Raw genomic sequence first — 16,951 nt, forward strand, 5'->3', positions numbered from 1 at the left:
AGTTAACGAAATCGATCGGATCTTCAGATAGATGTCAGAAAAAAAGAGGAGAGCTGTGTCCTCGGAAGGTATCTTCTGGTATAAATATAATGTGATTTAAAAAACTGATTGTTTCACAATGTCTAAAATCATTAAATTAAAAATAAAAAATACAACTCATTTAAATTGTTAATCTCCTTCTCTTCCCATTCATATGTAAATTTCTAGTTATTAAGTAAACATGTAATTACAATTTAGTCCGGCCGAAAGTCTCAGCAACTATGGCCGATTCCTCCCTGTACCTTAAGTTTTAAACTTTTGGCAACAGAGTACAATAAATAAATAAATAAAAAACTGATTGTTTCACAATGTTTAAAATCATTAAATAAGCTGTATGTATGTTATTACTTAACTTTGAACATTTTTAGTTAAATTATAAATTTGTTGAGGAATGGTTTCACTCACCTTCTGCTCCAAATCGGGGCCATTGTTCATGGCGGCCATAATTGCTTCGGAGAAATAGGTCTGCAGGCGCTTGATGACGTTGATGATGCCGCTATCCGAGAGAAGATGGGTGGTCACCAGGTTATTGAGGGCATCCACCACACTCGACCAGGGACCGTCCAATAGACCAGCATACTCCGCCGAACAACCTCTGGAGATCATAAAAGAAATACATAAAGTATAAGAGTTATGAAGTCATATATTGCAAACTGTGACCCATCCGATCAAATTTCAGATATTAAATAAAAATTAAATCATTGGTTCTTATCTAATCTAATCTATAGTATTCGACTTCCAACTATAAACTTATTTCGACAAAATTATAAAATAAGAAATTTAACAAATACTGTTGACGTTATTTTATAACCAAGAAAAAAAAAAAAATAAAGTGAATACAAAACAATACAGTTTCTTTATATTTAAAATTAATCAAATTAAATTTTCCCAAAAAGAACTGTCATTAAATTAAAAAGTAATAACTTTATTGTTATAAGATCCTATTTCCCGATTCCTAACTCCCCATTCCGACTTACCGCATCACGTTCTTGCAGTAGCCGTCGCACAAGATGGTCTCGCTCTTGGCGTGGTGGCCGTTGCAGTGGGGGCAGTAGTGCATCTTGAGGAGCTGCACCTTGCACGTGTCCGTCAACTGTTTGCCATAGAGGGCATCGGCCTCGCTGAGGACCTCGGCGGCCTGGAGCAGGGCGTTCATGAAGACATTGGACATGTAGACACCCCTGCCTAGGCTGTCCTGCAGCTGGCGGGGAGTGTCCCCGAAGGGATGCAGTTCGTCGAAGTTGTGCTGCAGGCAGTTGACATAGTCCTCGTGCAGGTCACCATACTGCTCCTTCGAGAGATGCACCACCTGGTGGTAGGCCACCGGGAAGAGTTGGACAAAGAAGCTCCGCACAGCCTCCTCCAGGTTGCTCTGGACACTTCCCAATCCTCGCCTGCTCACCTGTCCATTACTGTTCGTATAGTTCGAGGCGTAGTTTAGATGGCTAAAAGAGAAATAACTCAAATTAATTAAAATCCTTAGAAAAATATTATAGTTTAGATGTTAAATAAATAGAGAGTAGTAGTACAGCCACACTTACTTCATGATTTCGTTGTACAATTGATGGATAATCATCCGTGAGGGCGGAACCATGCGGGAGTAGACCTTCGAGAACAGGGAGTGGGTCTTGTTCTCCGAAATCTGCGCCAATTCCAGGACGTGACCTGCAGCAAGAAAAAGAAATGAGGAAATGGCAGCCATGAAAGTATTGTTATGGTTATTGTTATTCCTAGCGAAATTTAATCACTTTGCCGCTAAAGTTTTCCCCTGCTGGGATTTGTGGAACTTCTGCCCCTAATGGACTGGTTGGGATTTCCGCCCACTTGGAAAAAAGAAAATTGTTGCCACTGCTCTTTATTCCTGTGTACGAGTAAGCTTTTAGTTAATGAAATACAATTTAATATGACTGTTGGCCTGGCCCAGTGAAGTTAAATATGAATAAACTTGGTGGAATAAAAGCTGCAATTTTCTGGGTCTATTTTGCAGTTACGAATAAGGCTTATATAATACATAATTATTTCCTAAATAACAAACTAAAGCTAATAAAAAACCTTTAATCACTAGATCTCCAATACTATCTATTTATCTGTCAATCAATTCGCAAATCACGCGGTTCAGGTTGATAAATTCTCTTAATATTCAGACACTAATCACATAGCTGAGCGTAAGAAAAACCAAATGTGACACAATGTTATCTGTCAAGTTGTCAGCGGCAGTTGTGCGAATTGATTTGGATACAAAGATTGGCTATCGATACCCGGAGATACAAAGATACAGATACATTCCTCTGGCAGCCTGTCATTAGCGCAGATTACAAATGGCCAAGGCCAGATATATATCGACATAGGAGGGGGCTATCTGTATAAAATCGAGGGAAACTGTCAAATCGGCGTGTGATTTCTCACACACAAACACAACAAACATCGCCCCTCCTCCATTTAACCCCTGACAAATTCTAAATTGCAATACGCTGTCTTGTATATCGTTTTCAAACGAAAGTGTCAATCTTTCTGTTAATTGGCAACAAAAGAACGGAGAACCAAATACACACATTTCGACCGGGGCAAAAGTGTTTCCAGATTTGTTATTTTTTTCTGTTCTCGTTTTTTTTCTGTATGTTGCGGCTCATTTTGATTTTGATGTTGGAGCATTTCCGTTCTCAGCGTTTGAATAAGTCTTTGTGTGTCTGTCTTTTTGGGCTTGGCTTGGAGCGATGTCGATGTGTCAGTCTCCGGAGTTTGGAGTTTGGGGTCTGCATTCGGGGTCCGCTTTATCGGCTAATGGCCTTTGATGCGTCAGCCGTGGCGAGCAGAGTTTACCCTTTTTAATTAGCAAAACTTACGAGTTTGGGTTCCGATATTTGGGTAAGCCGAGTCGTTTAGAAGAGGATATAGGGCCCTAGAATGGCCGTCAATTCGGTAGGGTCTGTCCAATCAAAATAGCTTTTAGGTGTGACAGATCAGGGGAAGATCTCAGAAAACACATAAAAATTGTTTTGCCATCTTCAAACTATTTTTTAATGGTTTTTTACACTTAATAATTTCCGATCCATAGGGGTTTTATAAGTGTTCTTTTGATTTATGGTTACTGATTTCCTGGCTTGATTATTACTTAAGTTAAATAAGAGATATATACTAACATTAACTAAAAACACTTTTGTAATTAAGTACCATCGCTCATTAAATAGGACTTAAATGAATTCCCAAATGAATTTATAAATCAGCGTTGTCGGTTTGGTATTCAATTTCCATGCCGTTTTGCAAATGGCTTAGAAGGGGACCAATTGCCTGGGTCCACTAATCACTCGACACTGGCTGACAATTGCGCAGGATGCCATAAACAATGCCAGCCAATTGATTTAACGCGTTTGCGATACAAAGCAGCCGTAAAACCGACAGAAAGCAGGGGAATATGGATATAGATCCAGGTCGGGGAAGTGGGGAGCTGGCACATCCTGTCGCTAATCTCATTGACGTGGCATAGTTAAAATGGAGCGTCGACTGGCGGAAACATTTAATTATTAACACGCCGCGTCGAACGTGTTGATGCGCTGGGATCTATCTGTATCTATAGATATATTCTCAGTGCGACATCGGCTCGATTGGCTCATTAAATCGGCGCGAGAAGGCGCTCAAAGTGAACCATTACGAGGAGATGGAGCTGCTGGGGAGGAAGTGCGGATGCAGACAACAATTACATGGCTGACATGCCTGAAATAGCTTCTATTGATGGGGAATATTTCCATTGCAGCCCCGGCAATTTCCCCCTATCCGGATGCCCAAGCTCCATTCTGAGGATATTTGGCTGCTGGTTGCAGCGGCATTTCCTTCGATCCAAGGCAATGCCTAATTGCAATTTTAATCAACCGAACTGCGAGCAATTGTCAATGGGGAATTGCTGAAAGCAGCCAACGCTGCGTATGCTTGATATGTGTATTATTGCAGCTGCTTTTGTTGGCTTAATACGCTCAATTAAGTTGGCCGCCCACACAAACACACACTGGCACACACTAAGCCGCCTCAGGTGGCATGCATTTGCATCTTTGTATCTCATAAATTGTTAACTCAGCACTTCACCTGCGGGCTCACACAAAACTGCAAATGCAATTTTGGGTTGGGTCGTTGGGTTCTGCAACTAATTGCAATTTCTATCCATCTCTGTCTTTCTATTCCTCTACCTATTCACCTTTGACAATTAACCAAGGGCACTTTTATTGTGGCCAGGTACATATACGTATACCCCATATATACGTAAACGTATCTTTGCTCGACCAGCAATCAAATATAAAGCAGGCCAAATGGCTTTCCCAATGAAACATGAAAATTTCATTAAGCTTGGGTTTTTTCTCTTTTTGTTGAAAGACCTTCCGGGTGGGAGGAAGGCAGCAAAGGGATCCACGCTCGTCACACATGGAAAATCGCACTAATGGGCAAACAGACAATGAAATTGAATTAGACAACAAAGTGCGGCCAGTGTAGTTGGCCAGCGGAGGACGGAGGGCCTGGGATCCTTCTTCGCTCCCAGGGCAAGTCGACAACCAAGCCCATGACCAGACACTAAAAATCCATTCATACGAATGGGAAGTTTCGACTTTACACGGGGGAAAATGAATAAAAGTTCCAAGTATAACATTGGATTTTAAAATTACTAATTTTCTGGGGAGATAACATAAAATTCAAGCAACAAGTACAGGTATCTATAATATAGATTTAGATTCTATATATATTTAAAATATAATAAGAAACGTAGAGAGAGAAGACACAATATGTCAAGGCATCCAAATAAACTTAAAGCTTAAGAAGTAAAAATGGTTTATACTTTCTTTGTGACTAATGGTAAACTTGTTATGTTTTTGGAAATGTTAAAAAAGCAAGATTATTTTATAAGAATTATTTTATAATTGTAAACGAAAATCTAACTTGAATTGGTAAAACTTTTGTCCTATAGAAATTTAGTCTAAGAACAATGTTGGAAATGACATATTCATCTTTTGTTTTGATAAAAATATTTTAAGTTGATAAGGATATTCTTGGGATAATCATTTTTAGCACAGTTCCTTTAAGCTTTCTTCTCAGGATAATACATTTTTAGCACTGTATTTCTAAACTATTCGCATAGAGCAAAAATATCGAAAAGACTTCGACTGGGTCTTTGGCTTCATTGCTTCATTAGAAGTCGGCGGTTGGCAGGCAGGAGCGAGATTAGCATGCCAAGTTAAAGGCTGCGACCGGTTTGGGATATGGTTTCGGATTCGCATTCGAATTTGGATTCGGAGGGGGATTTCGATGGGGATTCGTGGCCCGGGGCAAGCCCCAAAACGGTGCGAGAGGCGGGGGCCGGAGGGGGCGGGGCAGTGGCAGATGCGACCGCGGTCCACGGGCCGTGTTGTTGTTTCCCACGGCTTGGCAAAAATATGCAGCACACACACTCACCGAAGGCGAGCACAGCCCACAGGTTTAGTTTTATTTAGCCCGCTTTTTCCCTGCCGCTTTGTATTTTTATATATTCTTCCCTTTTTTTTTTTTATTTACTCCTCGGGGCACAGGGAACACTGCTGTTTGTTTGTATTTCGTTTGTTGCCTGCGTTCCTGTGCGGATATTACAATTTTAGTATCTGCCGCATTTTTTATTTGCATTTTATATGCATGTATTTTGCCCACTATCCCAACTGCGGTATCCGTTGCCGCCTTATGAATGCCACAGCAACTTTGTTAGTGCTCTTCATTTTCTTTTTCCCCATGTATTTTTTTGCTCTTCGCCATTCGGCTGGCTTAGCTTTTTAGCCGCGTTTAGCTTCGTTTTCAACTGTGGCAACTTTTTTCCCGGCCCTAAAGTCGCCTTCTTGGTCGTCTGTCCGTCTGGCGGGTGCAGCTCTCGTGGCTTGGCGACCAGCAACCGGCAACCAGGAGAGGAAGTGGACGGAAACAGGCGATGGGCACAGTGGTTTGGGCATTAGTATCTTTTGGATGCAAAAAAAATTACTAGAATATCATGTTTTCGATACTCCCTTGATCTCATTTCAAAGCAAGGGTTATTAAATTCCTTAAAATGTTATTTATTTTGAATGCCTATTGAAATCCAAATGATATTTAAATTCAATATTCTGTTTTGAATTGTTACAGTATTTATATAAACTCAAGATTATTTAATAATAATTACATTTAACTACACATTATTCCAAATAAAATAGTGAAACTACATTTGTTTTGGTATTCTTAGTATCGCATAATTAAATGATCTCTTTTCAATTAGCACCTAAACAAATTTTATTCCTTAATACGACTTATCAGTGATTTAGAAAATTGGCAATTATAATCCTTTGAGAATGTGTCTCCCGCAGCACAGAACCTTCACATATTTTCCCTGAGATTCTCTCAACTCCTTGAGCATCTGGAATCCAGCCCAACCCAACCAACCCAACCCACTGTGCGTGGCATCAGCTTAAGTGCATGTATTGTAACTAGCTATCTGCAGGCGTGCCAACTTGGCACGCCCCTTAACCGTAGTACCCATCCTGCAATCCAGCTATCCATCCATCCATTCCCAACCATCCGGCTATCCAAGCAGCCAGCTATCCAACTCGCCACTCCAACAGCTGTAGCCCTGAGGCAATCTGCTCTTGGCAGGCAGACTCATCTCATCCTCAACTCATCCTAACCCCATGGCATACCTATACCCATACCATCCGATCCAGAGTGGAGGCCCCACTGGAGCCCCTACACAATGTCAAAGTAATTGGATGACTTTTCATTGTTGGAGAACGAGTATTAGAGAGATGGGATCGGAGTGGAGTGGAGTTACCCGACTTGAGGTCGACCTTTTTCGGCTTAGCTCAGCTCTGACATATTGAAGTGCTCCAAAGCATATGCATCAATTGGCTTGGGAGTTATTTGATCAGGCTTGTCTCCGAGTTGCAATACTCCCATCCCAAAACTGGAACCCATGGAGATTTTTTTTTTGTGTTTTTTCCAAGCGGTATCGAGTTGCCTTCCGTTTTTGGTGGCGCGTTAATTACAAGCTCGAGCTTTCAGCGTTTAATTTGCCAAGCAACTAATTATGGCAATTATATATGCACACAAATGGCGATATTGGAACGCAAGTGGTAGACAAAGCGGCATCGCATTTGTTTGTTTTCCAGTCGCCGCTAATTAATGAAACGAGTGGCTAAACTAAAGTTTTCAAGACGACTCCATTAGTAATTCCGAATTTGCTTTGTCAAGCGCACAAATAATTATAGATCTTCGAAGTCAACTAGAATGACAACTGGTTTTAGTCGGGGGCGTTTTTTCAGCAGCACGATCTGCAGGTGTTCGCTGGCTCTGAACTTCAGTTTCCTGTCGATTTCATTGAGAAATCGAAGCTGGAGTCTGAAGGTCGTCTATACAGACAAAAAATGGAATCGTAAACATGAAAGAAAAAAGATCGGCTGTGAACGAGTTTTGGCTAAAAATAATACTTTAAAGCGGTGATGGTTTATTTAAATAGGTTTCAATTAAGTTTAGTATTAGTTTATTGCTCAGGCACAAAAAGAATTGATATTTAAAAATAGGTAATCAAATTAAATTTTTCAAGCATCAGTAAAAAAATCCTTTTCTTAAGAACTTTTGATGAAAGACCGAAAATAATAATTACATTTTTGGACTAACATCACAAAAATTACAATCTGAAAGTTTGAGTTTTACATAATGACTAAAAATTAGGTTTATCATTTGTAACCTTACTTCTTAGCTTTTATTTTGGATAGCTATGTGAATTTGCAAGGCCTTTTTCAATAAGATTGCAATGCTGTGTTATTAAGTGAATCATAAAATATGTAGACCGACCTAAAGTTATATTTCTTTTAATATCTTTATAATTATTAAAATAATATTTTTAAAAAGTATTACTTTTTAATTGTAATTTTTGTATCACTTCTAATGGATACGGTCATTGGTTTTAATAGCTTTCCTTTTTATTGCGGCATAAAAGGAATCTCCCAACTCCGAAACGGTTCTCAATAGGTCATGAAAATCGCAGGGTTTAACTGGGGCTTGCCACACCGCCCCGGCCAACTGTGCCGCCTCAATCACACTAAAACCTAATGACAACAACAGGAAACTTTGGACCTGCCACTGCAACAACTTGAGGCCGAGGAGGAGAAGGCACTGGAACTGGCACTGGCAAACAACCTCGCACAGCCTGCACATTTTGTGTGACAGGACAAACAAAAGCTGGCTAACAAGCGATGGCGGCCAAAAAACCACTTTAGCCGTAAAGACAAGAAGGCAGCTCAGGCAAAGCACAAGATATGGCCGAAAAGACTTAAGCCAGGGCCAAGTTGAAAATGCGGGAGGGTCGGGGAAAGTTGCAAGTCGCTAGTTGCAACTTATGAAAGTGCACGCATTGCTGCTGCAGCTGCCGTTGCTGCCACAAAAATAAAGAAATAATTTCTGCAGTTACCGTTTTTGTTGTTTGTTTTTTGTTTTGCTTAAAGGGGCAAAAGTTGTGCTGGCAGAGCAGTAAGTCAGCATTTGGAACTTTTATGCTGGCGCACGCCCCTGCCCGCAGAAGGGGTAAAAAGGGGTTTTAGGGGCTTAAGGGGCCCAGGTGTCAGGAGTGGGGTGGAGTGAAGGTATTTTGCAGCCAAACGCATTAAGCGCGTGAGCAACACACCAAGACGACAATGACAAAAAACAGTGCAAAAAACTAAAAACAATACAATTAATTTACAAAAGAAATTTAAATGAAATATAAAAAATTTGTTGAAAATTAATTGGGATCATTTAAAGGTACTTAAGGCCATATGACACTTGCTGTAGCCCCTTTGCTCTAACAGTTGGCATGACTTTTTTTAAGAAATCCATTCAGTTAGTTTATAATCATGCAAGTGTCATATGGTTTTATATAGAAAGCATAATCAAAAATATTAAAAAGCGTTTAAAAACTATTAACAAATAAAATAAATCTAACCTTAATAAAAGAATTAGTGAGTTCATAAGGATTTAATTTATTTTTAAAAATGAAACAGAGCATCATCATAATTCTGATAATATTTTTTCCAGTGACGATGCGACAACGAAAGTAGCAGAAATGATGATGATGATGATGGTGGTGACGGCGGCTACGTGGTAAGTGCAATGGAAACGCATTGCGTTGGTGGGGGATATGGTGCCATCTGGGGATCGGGGAGATATTGGGGATCTGCGGATTGGGGTTATTTCGAAGGCGGGCCCATATAATTCGTAAGCTGCGAAACGTGTTTAAACACGCAAATACTTGCTTAAAAATAATACGCCGAACAAAGCGAATCGGCACAAAGGCAAAGTTAGAGCGAGAGGGCTGGAGTTGCAACAATGGGCGCGCGGAAACGGAAGGGGCGGCTGCGGAGGTGGGGGCGTGGCAACCGGATGGGCGAAGGCGGGCATAGAAGGGAATCTTTCGAACAGGAAGGAAGCTCCGGCTTGTATTGCATATGCCACAAGCTGTTGTAGTTGGCAAGTTTATGGTAGAAAATAGAAATATGCATTTATTTCGCATACCATAATATTTTATGCGTTAGAGACCAGAGAAGACCAGAGAAAAAGAGAGCAATAGCACCAGGCGATTGCCAAGAAATGCATAAAGTTTTATAGTTGCGCATTTTTCGGGAGTCTGGAGTGCTGTTTGCCCATTCCCAAACTCCCAGCGGAGAACATCACGCATACGCCGGGTGTGCTTGAAGCAAGTAAATCAATTTTTATGGCCACTCTGCTGCAACCAAGGGAAACGCGTGCCATTGCAACGACTCGCCGATAAGCACAAGAGTATGCCATTTCGGCCAAAAGTTTTGGCCAACAAGAAACCCGTTATCAGTGGCAGACAAACAAACAGTTTCAGCCACCCCGTAACCATCGGTTAGCCTCAGTAACCTTCAGTTACCACAATTTCATTGCAAACTTTAATAGCTGCACCCCAATCCATCCATCAATCGCTCGTTTAACACTTCATTTGCTTTATTTTTCAGCCTGGCTCATAAAAGCCAATAAATTGCTGCCGCAATTGCTTTTAAATAATTATAATTTGTTATATTGCTCGATTGTTAGTCTAAATGACTTTGCCGATTGCATTTTAATTTTTTGCATGTTTTGTTTATCTAATGAAATGTGCGACTTTTGCTGTGTTTGCCTTGTGTGACATCATTGTGTGTTGAATTCTCCAATGCAAATTGAATGCTAATTGTTTTTAGGAACACTCTACACTTCGAGTACATTCAAAGTGAATTTAACTAGAAATTAAACAAAGAAATTATTGTGCCTCTGGGGGAACTTTTATTATCGTTCAGGAAACGATAACAATTTAAAGTTAAATATTATTTCCTTGTCTGCCCATTAGCAATCTTTGATTAATTTAAAACTCAAGTAGGGTTAAATCATACCCAAAAGTATTATAATGGACATTTTGATTTCAACACTCATATGGCGAAGAGGAAACCTCAAAACTTAATGAGCCCCCATGCGAATGAATCAATGGGATTGCATAAATTAAGCTGATGACAACACACAAAATGCAAACAAATTCGCCAAATGTATTTATATAAATTGTGAATCCGCACAGACCTGCAGTATATATCCGTATATGTGGGGGCATTTCGAATATATATATGTACAACAAGGAGGGCGTGTTTAAAGTCTTTCCAAGAACTGCAGACCCAGAACAACAATGAGGCAACAGCAACATCAGCACCCCAAAAACTTGCCTTAAAGTGAGGCGAGATTTACAGCATGTACGACAACAATTTGCAGGCATTGTGTGAAAAGGGGCAGTCCAAAAGGGGGGCGGCGGCGGTGCGCTGGGGCGTGGCAGCCCCAAAACGTGACCCAGACAAAGTTTGCAAAATTGTCTAAAAAGGGACAGCGGCCTCGACAACAACTACAGCGACCAGAAAACCAGGGACTACAACATTATTTAATGCCTTTTTAATTAGATGCAGTCCGAGTCGCGTTCGCTGCATTTTAAAATAACCCAAGCTCGATTATGGTTATGAATCCCTATATACCCAATGGTACCTACATATATTTTTATTTCAAAGTTCGCTTTGATCTGCATACAAATTCAAATTACAAATCAATTTCGCATTTCGCGTTTCAAGTTTAATTTGGTTAGCTCACTTCGCAGATTGCGAGCCGAACTTTTTATCGTCATAATTCTGCGCCAAGCCAGATGAATTTGCATATGATAAATTATTTATTGCCACGAAAATATACTTTGGTCTAACGCTCGCCAAAAAAAAAATGGAATAAAACCCAACCAACTTTTCAGACTCGTTGGCCAGAGATTTGCATATAAAGGCATTTTGCCTCCTTTCGATTTCACTTGAGCCCTCGGCAACAAGCCCCCAACTAATCCTTTCTGCTATCCACAGTACTCACTCTGGAACTGGTTGGCATTCTTCTCGAGGATTCCACGCAGACTGATGGTATGATGGTGCAGCAGCTCCTCGAATTTTCCGGCGGCTTTGTCACGCAGCTCCAGTTCCGTGGCATTATTGCAGCAGCTTCCTCCGCAAATGGCGCCTGGAAAATTAAAAAAGGGGACGGATGAGTACAGATTAGCAATTGAGATTCCACTCTTGATTAAATACCTTCTAAAACAGAGCATCTAGGGAGCATTTAAGGTATTTTGTGTTTACAAAGTAGGTATACCTTTAATAAAACTCCTATCCTATCTGTTAGTAGTATATTATAACGATTTTAGGTTTATAATAGTATTCAATATCGTATCTTTAAGTAAGACAGATCTTTAGAAAATTCCCTAAGCAATAATTATACTTCCAATAAAACTCCCAATAAAAACTATCCATTAAATTGGGGAAACAATTTTTATCTGTTAAAATTTCTTGCTATAAATATCTTATGATTTTTTCTATTTTCACAAATGTTGCTTTATCGAAAAATATCAAAAATATTCATAAAATGTTTTAAATATTTAAAGACAGCTTTCCATAGTTGGCTGTGAAGTAATAAGCCCCTTTTATCCATCATCCCAGCTCATCTTCTGTTGCATCATTACAAAACGCCTGCTGCGCCTATATCATTTTCGAATTATCGCACAAATCAAATATTTACCCATGGCTTTGTGGCTGCGAGTGTGGGCGTGTGGGTTGTCTCGTTTAATTGTTTATGGCTTTAAAATGGCGGTGGGCGTGTTGGCCAGCTTGGCATCTCGACGGCAGCAACAACAAAGTGGCCATAGTTTCCGATACGCGGCGTGGGCTCAGCAATTTAAAATATATAAATGCACAGGCCAGAAGTAGGAAACCATTTCATCACTGGCGGTCGCGTTAATAACTTTTAAACTGCTCATAATTGCAATTTTTTCTTTTTTTAGCTGGCCTAACGACAAAATCGGAGCAGTTTGGCTGATGGTGGCCCATAAAACTCGCAGCAGGCAATGATTGTTTTTTCAGCTGCCACTGAAATACGAGCAAATTCCACTAATGACAATGGTTAGGGGGGAAAATGGGTTAAAACGTTTTTCAACTTACTAATCGTTGTGCCCCAGAAAAAGAGTGTCTAATGAAGAAAACAGAAAAAAAGGAGCAGGAAAGGACAATAAATATAGGGACAAAAGCCTGCTGATTGCCCAGGGTTTATTGAAAAGTTATCTTTAAGATACTTTTCACTCGTCCAGCCTTTTCTACAAAATTGGTTGCATTTTAGCCCCTGCAACACACATATGCGTTAACGAGGGGACTTCCCCCCTCAAATTGCTTGTGTCATAAATTAGTGGTGAAACAAATCGTGTGACAGGCTTTTTATGACAACTGCAATGACAACAGCAGATACGAATTTTATGGACGTCTGCCCCTTCGCCTTTATAGTTTATAATTTAAATTAATGGCTTTTACACGATGTTCGAAGCGCCTACAATCTCTCATATGCATATCGCTGACTGCCCCGATTCGGTGGCCATATGTTGCTGTCGTAAAATTAGCAAATGAATTCGACAAATGCATCTACAGTCAGTGTCTATTTTAAGTTAACTAATGGCAAACATCAATGGTTGTAGTTAACCGCCGGGGCCATGACACATTTTTTCCTGCCTGGAAAATGAAATGGAAATTGACAACAGACTTGGCTCAAAGCCATCACCCCGAATGTTATCCATGTCCCCCATCTAGTTGAATCGACCTGATCTGCCAGCCAGTCAATCAAAACTCGACAGAGACGAAAGCCAAACAGATTTTAGTTATGTGCCATCGATTTGCGAGCTGTTTGGGTTCCTCGAGTGGCTGAAAAGGATTTGCCAGTGCATTGTATAAGCTATCGATTAGGGGCTGTCCTCCAGGCTCCATGATGGCCATGATGTGTTTATGCGTTCCCTGCAACTGCTCGGCCATAAATCGGGGGAGTCCAAGGCAAGAGGGTCACTGGGAGCACTTGCCACATGGCAGTTGGCCAGAAGCCCGGGCGTCACTCAGCCAGCGAGTCACTCTGTCTGGGGAAAACAAAAAAAATGAAGGAAAGGCGGAGGAAAAGCTAAGGAAAAGCGGAGCCAAAACGGAGGCAGAGCGCAGGAAAAGTGAAAAACGGAAGCTAGTGCAAGTTTAACCTGCCCCTACAATGTTGGAATTCTTCGCTTTCGAAGCGTTCCGCCTCCAACTCTTTTCTGTGGCTCAAGAGCTCAAAACTCGAGCAGCAGAAATTCAATTCAATTGCTGCAACGTGCATGCATACATATATCATGTCGTGCCCCAGAAAAGTATGCTATGGCAAACTGTTTCTGGCAACGGACAACCAAATTGCAAAGGAACGTGAAGGCAGGCCCAAAGTGGAGAGCTGGGGAGCTCCGAGAATAGAGAGATGTATCAGCACTGAGAGAAAAAGTCTACTCTTTAACTCGGGGCAACCAAAAATATTGGGAATCAATCGTCTTTTTTTACTTATTTGAGCAGAAACGTTCTTGATATCAATCGTCTTCCTACTTATTTGAGTAGAAACGTTCTTGATATCAATCGTTTTCCTACTTATTTGAGTAGAAACGTTCTTGATATCAAGACCAAAGTGCTCTCTAGTTCGTTTATTGAGATAAACAATTTTTAAAATAGAGATGAAAGTAGTCCTGACTTTAGGAAGCTAAGAGTAAATTCATCTTATCTTTCTTTCGAGTTTGAGAGAACCATATATAAAATGGTTTTTCTTCTGATGATACCTTATTCTATTATATCTATCTTAAAGTTGATCGCTATCTTATAGTTTGGATTTAATTCATTTTTTTAAATATGTTTCAATAGAACATTACTAATCGGATTAGTATTTTTGGAGTATGATAAAAAAATAATTTTGAATAAGATAAAGTATCAAGTTTTGAGTGATAGATATTTTTCTCTTGTGCTATTGTTTGTTATTTTTCGCCGTGCTTGAAAGGGAAATGGGAGGGGTGTAAAAAATGCAAATCTCATGCATGGCCAGAAAATGCTCTGCCAAAAATACCAAGGAACGGCCCTGACCGCAAAAAAGGGGGTGAGCGGGCATAGGAGGGGCAAAGGGGGGCCAGTGGCCCCATTACGGCTTCTGTGCCACTGTCTCTCTATATTTTCAGGCCTTGTTTTCCAGCCTGTCACCGCAAATGCAACTGACGACGTGTGCGAATTTGTTTACTGTAATTGTCTTCACTGTAAAAGGGGGAGTGCGGGTGGATGGCCCACATGAACACACTGCCCTACGCACATATATAAGCCATATATATCCATTGAGATAGGCTCTGGCTCTGTGGTAACTTGTCTTTCGGCATTAGCCAAGTTGGCTGGCAGCCAAGAAAGCGCTTAGCCCGCAAAACACTTGGCTCTGGGAGTGGATTTTGCATACCTTGACATATTTCGAGTGTCCTTACTCCAACAAAACCCCCCCCCCACACCCATTTTAATTCCCACAGAGGCATTTCCCTGTGGCATATGCTACTTGTATGCGTTTTCAATTTGCACAATTTACTGTAAACGTGTTGATAATACTGAAGCCCCAGTACCAGCAGAATTCCGAACCCGTCAAAATGTTGGAAAGTTGGCCCTGGCTGCTGTAATTAAAACAGATCCCTGCTCTGTCTGCCGAAATATTTTGAAAGGCTTTGTATAAAAATAATTTAATTACGAAGTGAATAGGAGCATTACCAAGTATTCGTCGTGTAGTCTTTCTGCCTTATGAGAAAAAACTTTATTTAAATTTGTAAATAAATATATATTATATATGTGAGTTTTATAGCTTAAGTTTGTTAAGCAGAACCCTCGTTTTAATTTTTTCAACGGAAAATATCTGAAATATTCACCTAGCATGGAATATAGATAGTCCCCCGAAAGTTGTACATGTATTTTGGGTATAATTTACGGCCTTGATTGAAAATCAATTTAATTTGCCCCACACACCCAGCTCAGGTCGCAACAAATAGTCCAAACGATTGCCCAAAGCCATAAATTCTCTAATAAATTTATGAACGTGCAACGACTGCAGTGCAAACCAAATAAAAACATCCGTCGCGGTCGCCAGGGGCTTCCTATCACCGCGACAGGGGGGGTATTAAATGGGGAGTGGGGGGTGCTGGAGGTGCTGGGCCTGCATGTCACACATAATAATTTTACTTTTCCATTTTATCAAAAATTGTTGACAACTACTTGTCAAACACGAACAATTTGTGCAGCAGTCGGAGGGCGATAACAATTAAGTCAACAAATGGCGGTGCAGGGAAGGGGGTTTTCAGGGGTTAGGGAACCCCATATCAAAGTGCTTGGCCTGTTGTTCATTTTATGGTTCGTTGGTTTCTGTTTGCTGTTATGACACGTTGGTCCCAAACATAGACCATCATTAGATCGCGAGGTCTTCTCTCTTTTCACCTTTTCAATTTTTACATTTTCCCCACTTTTCTTAACCGGAAAACTACCTTTACCTCCGGTTCGATGAACTGTTCTCGTCTGTATTTAACCATAGAACTTATTTTATATTTTTATGTATTTGCGATTTCCATATCTTATCGAACCTGCCTTAATGTGAGCCCATTCAATGTCACAAAAACAAATCCCTGCGTTTGGTGAAACGAATATGAGGTAAATCCCTTGGTGGAAAATGCAGGTGACACAGTGGATTGGGACTAAAGTGAATCAAAATTAAATTTGAACTAGATTCTTATTTTTAAAATATTGTTAAGTTTCAATATAATCATTTTATTTGCTTCCAAAAATATTTACTAGTTGCTTTTTTTCTGGTATTTCTAGTTTAATATTAATGTAAAGCAAAGCTTTCAAATCCATTTTAGTCACTTGCCACTGTGCTGGCATTTTCAATTATTTGTTATTTTGCATATGTTTGGCAGCGATTATTTGGCGTTGCAGCTGCCACGCGAGAAAATCCCAACAATTCTGCTGGTAAATTGTTAATGTGCCGCATAAGTTTTCAATTTGTGTGGCAAATTCCGCACGGATGCTAACTTGCAACATTGCTGTTGGTGTTGCAGTTGCTGTTGTTGCTGCTGCAGTTGTTGCTGCTGCAGTTGTTGCTGTTGCAGTTGTTGCTGTTGCTGCTGACATCGAAGCTGGCAGATTTTGGCGCCACGTCTGCGTGGCATGTAAAATTTATTGCGTCGGCTGTAGCGACAATCTCTTTGCCATTTATTTGCATTCGCATTTGAATGCACACAAATGTATCTCGTAACTGTATCTGTATCTGAATGTGTATCTGTATCCCGAGCTTCCTTTGGCTTGCTGCACGCACTGCACTTTGTGCTAATCTTGCGATGAAAATGTCAGCCGAGATTATGCGTGCCACTGAGATGTAGTTGCAAGTTGCAAGTTGCCAGTTGCCCGTTGCATGCCCCCATATTTGGCCAGCTCTTCGGATTGGCTTACATTTTGGCATTTTGGCGCCAGGCAGACGCGTCTTGGCCTCAACGCCAAATTCCTGTTGTCTG

The 16,951-nt window shown here is 40.6% G+C and overlaps 1 protein-coding gene across 1 annotated transcript in view; it reads right to left on the minus strand.

Annotated features, from left to right (window-relative positions):
• dally (division abnormally delayed protein) overlaps window positions 1–16,951 on the minus strand; it is a 68,539-nt gene that overhangs the window by 4,193 nt on the left and 47,395 nt on the right. Inside the window, exons 2-5 of the mRNA XM_017077544.4 lie at window positions 11,428–11,571; window positions 1,581–1,704; window positions 1,017–1,484; window positions 445–634 (exon numbers count right to left, since the gene is read on the minus strand). Of these exons, the coding sequence (XP_016933033.3) occupies window positions 445–634; window positions 1,017–1,484; window positions 1,581–1,704; window positions 11,428–11,571 (926 nt within the window). The remainder of the gene's footprint in view (window positions 1–444; window positions 635–1,016; window positions 1,485–1,580; window positions 1,705–11,427; window positions 11,572–16,951) is intronic.

The sequence above is a fragment of the Drosophila suzukii genome, chromosome 3 (genome assembly GCF_043229965.1).
Source record: "Drosophila suzukii chromosome 3, CBGP_Dsuzu_IsoJpt1.0, whole genome shotgun sequence".
NCBI lineage: Eukaryota > Metazoa > Arthropoda > Insecta > Diptera > Drosophilidae > Drosophila > Drosophila suzukii.